Source organism: Zea mays, chromosome 3, assembly GCF_902167145.1.
Source record: "Zea mays cultivar B73 chromosome 3, Zm-B73-REFERENCE-NAM-5.0, whole genome shotgun sequence".
Classification (NCBI taxonomy): domain Eukaryota; kingdom Viridiplantae; phylum Streptophyta; class Magnoliopsida; order Poales; family Poaceae; genus Zea; species Zea mays.
Genome location: NC_050098.1, coordinates 63821601 through 63829352, shown reverse-complemented (window position 1 = coordinate 63829352; position 7752 = coordinate 63821601). Strand labels below are relative to the sequence as shown.

Genomic DNA, 7752 nt, shown 5'->3' with positions numbered 1-7752 from the left:
TGGGCTCTTCCGAAATTTTCGTGATGTTCGGAACATTCATTACGAAAATCGGTGTGTCCGGTGATTATTTAAAATTCATCGCTCGCGCGAATACGAATTTGGAAGCCCGACTCACTCGGATGATTTTATCCCGGGCAAATTAGTTTGAACTCGACGACTAAAATGTTCGGGGTAAAATAATTCAAATCGCGCGAAATCTTGCGCGAGGTTATGACCCAATTTATCCTCACGCACGCTGTTTTGGCGAGCGCTAGAGTAATAATTGGGCCTCTTTTTCCAGTGTGTTGTCTTCGGTAGAGAAATCGGGTGCTTGATTAGTGGATGAGATTATCAGGTTAGACGAGTTAAGCGCCGACTAAATATCGAAGCCGAAATTTGTTCGGTTCGATTCGTGTGTTTCTCGTCTCGATCTGAATTTCTAGATGTAAATAACGGGAGAAAATTCAACTGATTCCGAAAAATTTACCAAATCAAATCCTGTCAAATTGTTGTTATCAATCCTAATTATTCGATCCATTTTTCGCTAAAATCTGGAGTTAGAAATATCTGCAAAATTCTAAAAACAAAAAAAGATAAAAGAAAAATCCCCCAAAAAAAATATCCCATCCCCGCTGTCCAGATTTTTCTTTTCCTCCAGTCTCGTTCTCATCCGCGCGTGGGGGGGGGAGTCTTCTCTGCCGCCGCTTAATCCCTGATGAAAAATCCAGCCACCGCCCCCTGGTTCCTTTATCAATGCGCGTCTCCTTCTTTCTCTCTGCTCCCGCTGCTTCTTCTCCGCTCTCCCTCTCGTGCGTCTTCTTCCCTGTCCTTTGCGCCCTGGCCGCGGTCTCCCTGCTCCACCCCGACAGTGCCTGGCCCCAAGCTCCATGGCTGGTCGCGCCCAGCCCCGGCATCGGACCTAGCTCGATTTGGTCTTCAGCTCTCTGCGTCCGTGGATCTCCCCTCCCCAGTTTCTTCTTGTGTCGCGCCTCCTCCCTTTGTCCGGCCAGAGCTCCGCTCGTCCCCATGGCTACCGGCTTGCTGTGCCTCTAGTTCCGGCCGCAGCTCGACGCTCGGAGCTCCGTCCCTGCCGCGCGCCCTGCTCCCTCCCTGGTGCGCACGCGTTCTTCCCTGTTGCGCTTGGCCATTGGCCATCTCTGTCATGGCACTTCATTTCCCCCAGTCGAGCTCCCAGCGCTGCAGCCCTTCCCCAATTCCTCTGCTCGCAGAGCTCCCTCTGCCTACTTCCCATGGCGCTCGTCCCTACCTGCTCAGCCTTCGGCTCCGGCTCGCCGGCGCTCCTCTTTGTGCCCAGCTGTGTTCGCGCGGACCTCTGCTCCTTCATCCCGCGCGCTTGCTTATCTGTGTCCACGCGCGCGCGAAGCTCCCTGCGCGCCGCGGCTCGATCCCTTCATCCCACGCGCGCTCTGCCTCTCCCTCAACCCGTCGTGCCCTGCTGGTTCTCTGCTCGACCATGGAAGTCGCGGTTCCCAGCTCCTCTGCCCGAACGCCATCATGTTCCCTGCATGCGTTGAGCTCCTGCGCCGAATCCTTTTCTAGCTTGCCGCGACACTCGGTGTCCTGCCTGCTTTGCTCACCCACGTCGGCTACTCGCTGGTGCTCCAACTCGTCAGCTATCGTTGTCCTATCTACGTCAGCGCGACCGTGGTCGTGTTTGTCGAGTTTGCCAATGTTCTGTTGCCGATTCGAATATCATCACTGTTGTGTGCTTCGCTGCGTGCTCACCGAGTGTTTTCGGTTGTATCTCAGCACTCGTGCTTGCTGTTGGCTCGCGTTAACGCTCGCGCGCCTGCTCGTTGTCACTGCGTCGCACTCGCTCTTCGTCCATCGGACTTCACGCGTGTTCGCGTTTGTCATCGAGCTGTTGAACCCGTCATCCCTTTCTCGTGACTTCGTCGTGGCTAGAGCCCTCACTAGATTCGTGTCCTCACCAGCTCGCTCTAGACACAATCTCGTCGTCGTTCTATGCGTCATCAAGAAATCCCAAGAATCAGGTGAAGACGAAGCCAGCAGCGTGGTGTTCACCAAGTGCACGATAAAAAGCTCGAACATCCTGCACGACTCAAGTTCAATTCGTCAAAATTATTTAGTCGAGGAGAAGATCTTTAGCAATTGAGTATCGAAGAAAAGAAAGCCCCTGGATGACGTTAACCGGAAACCGTCATCGTGCTTCCGACTATCGCCTCGAAGTAGTCAGGGTAAGCAAATTTGTTATTCTTGTTAGTGGATGGATGGATGGTTTGACTTGGTATGATATTTATTAGATTGCCTGAGTCGCTTTGGTAATTTGGTCGATGTCGTGTGGAGAAAGAGATCTCAATAGGTCTCAGTGTTTGTGGGACTGTAGATGTTAAAAATATGAAGTTTTACTAATATATATGATATACAGGTTAACCGGTAAATTAGTTTAGAAAGTTAATAAAAGTTCTTCTATCAAATTTTATAAATATTAGGTGTCCAAGAATTGTGAAGTTAAAGTTATAAGTCATTTAGTGTGCTCTCTAAACTAGATATAATATTCTATGTGTGTTAGTCACTTTCATAATTGAAATGGATGTCGATTGCTACCTCGACTGTTTAGCTAGGTTGTAAGAGCATGATTGTCGTAAGTAACAATATATCGATAATTAGTGTCCGCAATGTCTCGTCATTAAGTAGATTATTTCTCTTTTGCGTAGCATCGTAATATCTGGTGTTATTGTTCCTTATATGCATTCATGTGCATAATGCATTTCAATTAGGTACGATAATTAATCACGTGACGCGGAGAACCAGAGCTGAGTCGACCACAAGCTGCTGGAAAACGTGAGCTTCTCCGCAAGATGATGTTGGTGGATTAACCTGAAGATGGATAGACGGAACAAGTATCAGAATAAAGGCTGATCGTTAAGTGGACGTCACCTAACAACACTAACCTAGTGTTACCCACGCAAGCCCTGGTGCATTTGCCACCTCCTTGTGTTTTAAAATCTTTATCACCTTGTTTGATGCATTAGGTGATAGGAGTTGTGTGCTAAACCGTTGATGCATTTCCTTCCTTGAAAATTGATTACCCTTCCTTGATACCCGTTTTGAAAAAAATTTTATGATGCTTAGCCTTGCTTTAACAAACAAAAATGTTTTGTTTTAAAACAAAAGTGATGCTTCAGTGGGTGGGAATGTTTTCAAAAATAAAACTTGATGGTGAATCCATCATGGTCGTGATGGGTTCAACATCGGAAAAGATATACCTCTGCTAGGTACCAGACTTTGGGTTGAAAATAATATAGTTAAGACCGGGCGGTTGACTTGCACGAGAAAGGAGTCACGGTGTAGTGTCTCCGTTTGAGTCGATTAAGGACCTTGTCGATGTAGGCTTGCTGATCGAAGACCCTTTAACTGGTCACATGCCTCATCATGGGTAAGCTTTGCCTCGGGCAGACTAATACCAGAATAAGATAACACGCAATGGGAGTGGAGAGATGGCGAGAGTAGTGTGTACCCTCCTTGGCAAGAGGCTGGATGGTGGTGTATCTGTGCTCTCGGTTGGCATGAACCTGATCTGGTCTTAAGAACCCAGGTGGCGAGTTCACATATGCAAGGGTTAAGTGCTACATATGTCGTGTGATTGGAGATCCTCAGCTGCGTATTAATCGATTCGGATCGCCGTCACTTCTCGGACATGAAGACTTGGTCACTGCCCTACACGTAGCATTCCAGTGAATAAGAAGGGTTGATAAGAAATTGGCTAGTATAGGTCAAGTGCTTGAACTAGGGTAGAAAGAACTCTAGAGGCAGGTAACTTTACTTAACCTGACAAATAAAAATGGATTTTAAGGATCCACTCATAGTAAGCTTTTCTGCAAAACAGAGTCTTTGATTCTTGATAAGCCATACCTTGAATCCCTCTAGCCAGCATACCCTTGAGAGTCCTTTCTTTAGTCGGGTAAGTCTTGCTGAGTAATTCCATACTCAGGGTTTTATTCCCTGTTGTTTTTCAGGTTATAGTTTTGTGCTGCTGATGATGGTGTTAAGTGCCGGTGGGCTCAGCCTTCTTATAAGTCTAAGTACTTCTTCTATACTTCTTATTGAGGATGGTCACTTGAGCTAGCAAATATTTAAAACTTATACTTTTATAATCACTCCGATGAATATGATGTCAAATTTTTGTAACTTGTAAAATTTGGTAATAAGATTTCCGCTGCAAAAATGTTGGTGTGTGTGTGATTTGTGTTACTTATTCTTGCGGTCCTGGTTGTAAGTGGTTTATCCGGTGTCCTTGGGGCAATCAGACTGATCCTGTTAAGTTATCTGGTGCACATGCATAGCCGTCTGAGGTCTTTGAGACAAGGACATGTGCATGTGGGCCCAATAACTTGGGAGGTTCTGCCACAGCTGGTATTGGAGTAGGATTAAGTATCTACGGTCACATACGTATTTTCAAAACAAAAGTTTTGGTTTCGAAAAAACCTATTTTCAACTAAACACATTGTTTGGCTTTGAAAAACAGTTTTGAAAAACTATAATGCTAGCGACATCCTCTGTTAAGCCCTGAACTAAGGATTATCAGGTGGCTCAGTTGAAAACCACTAACCCACAACCGGGGGTATTGCATACATGTGTAATGTTATTTTTGAGGTCATTCAGTTTTGAATGGATCGACGCTCAAGGTAAGGTGAGTTGTGAGAGCATGACCGAACAAACGTCGGTCTAGGGAAGTGCTTAATTGTAGCGCTTAATTATATACATGTTTCACATATGTATATATGAAGGCTGCGATGAGGAGTATTTACTTTTCTGGGAATTCAGTACCCCATGGATGTGTATGGGTATACAGACATGGGAATACTGAGAAGTGTATTGTACTTGTAACGACGCACCTACACGCAGGTAAGAAGGTGAGTTACAGTAATGAGTTGCCCTATGGTTAAAGTGTGGCAACGGCGCCTATGCGTGGCTCGGTGCTTAATGATGAGTTGGCCTCCATATATCAATATATGGAGTATAAACTATGATAAACTGTCATGTGTGAATTGCATCATTGGGAAATGGGCTATGATGGATTTTTCTGTAGGTACACTAACTTCGAACTCATATGTGTAGCTGACGACTAGCAAAATACCGTGAGTCGTAAGTATGCCACCGATATAGAATGCTATTGCCACATGTGTTGGCAAAATTTGTCAGGACGAATAAGACGAGTATGCATCCTGATTGTTGCATCATGTTTGTCACCTATACACCCAAAATGTTTCTCTCATCTTTATTCGAGTAAACCGTGATTGTAGATAATGTGGTGTAATGTTGAATTATGAATTTCAATGAAATAGCTATCCTCTATTCTTTAGGTAATATATTTAGATGTTATAAGGGTTTACTCTTGCACTTGATGTGCTGATAGAAGGTTGGTGACCTGTTTGCCTAAACCCAAATCTAAGCCATGTTCTTAGTTGGTGAACCATGACCCAAATTTTATTTTTCCATTATCCCTCCATGACTAAAATAATGTAAATGAATGCTTAGATAATTTCCTTTGTTGTACATAAAGTGTACCCAAGCTTAAAACAAGGATCTCAAGTCATGTTTCCTTCCAAAACCATTCCCTTGTTCGATTTGTGCAAGCTGATGTGCCTTATCCAGTTTGCCTGTTCTTAAGGATCACCATGTTGCTTTATCAACCTAACCTAGGAAAGGCATGTCCGACCATTTTCTTGAATTTGATGCCTTTAGTTTCCTCATATCTATCGAAGGCATACCAACTTAATCTTATGTTTGTTTTCCCTCCGTATCTAATCAGATACTAAGCCTTGACCTTGTTATCTCTATGATGGGCATAGAAATATGCTTGGGGCTGAATTAACAGTCTCCTATCATACTCCTTTCATCAAGTTTAGGTTATGGCCATGCCTTGTTCATTTCATCGGGCCATGATCTATTTGGCTCTCTACTTGTAACCGTTTTGACAGGTAGAGTCTCTTGTATATTGTCATCCTTGCCCAGTCTATTTGTGTTGTGTGAGATTTCTTATTGGTTACGTCTAGTATTGGCGTTATGACTAAAGTGATGATGACGCGCCAAAATCGAGGGCCTCCTGTGGGTATACACACAAGGTTGTGCTGCTCGGTACACGCTAGTATCACAGTTAGTAGTCATAATCCATTATGAGATTATATCAATATGTTATCTCTACACAAATTGTTCTTACCACGTGAGATTCATTATTGGTGCCAGTTTTGTAATGGTGTCATGGTTAAGGACTTACGGTACCGCGGCGAAACAGAGCGCCTCCTGTGAATGCGCACACATGATTCTACTGCTTGGCGCATGCGGGTATCGAGGTCTCTAGTCATGATCCATTGTGGAACTACACTGATGTGTGATCTTCCGTGGACTCCTTCCTTGAAACAATTTCTATGTTGTTTGTCAAGTGATCAAACAACATCTATCATCTCTGTTGGATCAAAAGGGCATACCACTTTCGTGTGTGGTCTCTTTTCTTTGATCTTGGTAGTGACTACTCATACAAGTTCCCTTTACGTCCCTTGTGTAAAGGTGAAGCCTTGGAGTTTTTTAGTGTTGAAAAACAACTGGTTAGCTCTCAAAATGGAGATCTGTTTCCCCTGCTGCTGAGATGCAGGAGTTTGTTCATTCGCTCTCTTATTTAATCCATGTATTCCCTAACCAAGTGGATAATTCATCTCACATGAAGAAATGGATGAACAATCTGACCAAATGGGTTTTTACCCAAATACATAATCTCTTGTTAACAAAGAGAGCTCTCGACCGTTGGCTTACCGATGGTACTGAGAGGACTTACCCAATGTCAAAGGTAGTTCAACAAGTTGGTTTTTACTAACTTGTAACTGCTTGTGAACAAAGGTTGAGTCTAGAGATCATTTTATCGAGTTGTCTAAACTCACTTTGGTTCAACCCATCTTAAGAAAGTACTCACAAAAACTAAGTTAAATCGACTGATAACCACCTAATCATCGCTCTAGTCGTGCCTCAATCGCCTCACGTGTTCTTTTCCAGCATGTGTGATAAAGTCGAGCCATGCCTAGTGATGGATAAAATGGAATGGTTGCAAAGTCCGCATCTACAGATCCCTCGGCTGGTGATTTTTCAAGTCTTTATCATTTTTCTTGGACTTGAATTTTCTGGCTAACACAAGTTAACTGTGATGTTATTCGACATTCACACCCGTCTTGTGTGCTATGAATTTACCGTGACCACTTGTTGGTAAACCTCTTTCTGTGTGTTTTACACAAGAGGTTGCATCTGATTCTGTTTGGGTAAAGTCGCATATCCACCACTTGCTCAACCGACTCATATAGTATAGTGTCATCAGAAAAAGCAAACTGCACACATGGAACCTTATGTGTTCCTCTGGCAGATATTGTCTCTATTGGTGGACATCTCTAAATTAGCCTAAGGTGATACATGTTATGTCCACTAGAGAAATCACATCCTGAGACACTAGTCTTCGCTCAAGACTGCCTTATGATTATGCTGATATGAACATGGGTTACATGCTTCTCTACTCTTAAAAGTCTTTCGCTCCGAATCTCGGGACGAGATTCTTTTAAGGGGGAGGGTTGTAACACCCCAGATATTTATATTCCACTCGACAACGAGTATGGATTTAAGCACGAAATATCAGTGGATGAAACGGATGCTAAATTTTAATCATCTTTTCCTATCGCGATTTTAATATCGCATATGTTTCGTTTGTCGCGAGCGCGACATCGTTTTTATTTTTATCCATCCGGGCTC

The 7752-nt window shown here is 43.8% G+C and overlaps 1 protein-coding gene across 1 annotated transcript; it reads left to right on the top strand.

The window, feature by feature from the left end:
* The first annotated feature begins 780 nt into the window (after positions 1–780).
* Positions 781–2332, top strand: LOC103650151 (uncharacterized). Its single transcript, XM_008675795.3, has one exon. It carries the CDS (start codon positions 1142–1144, stop codon positions 2114–2116), a length of 975 nt encoding a protein of 324 aa, XP_008674017.1. The 5' UTR covers positions 781–1141; the 3' UTR covers positions 2117–2332.
* Positions 2333–7752: the final 5420 nt, after the last annotated feature.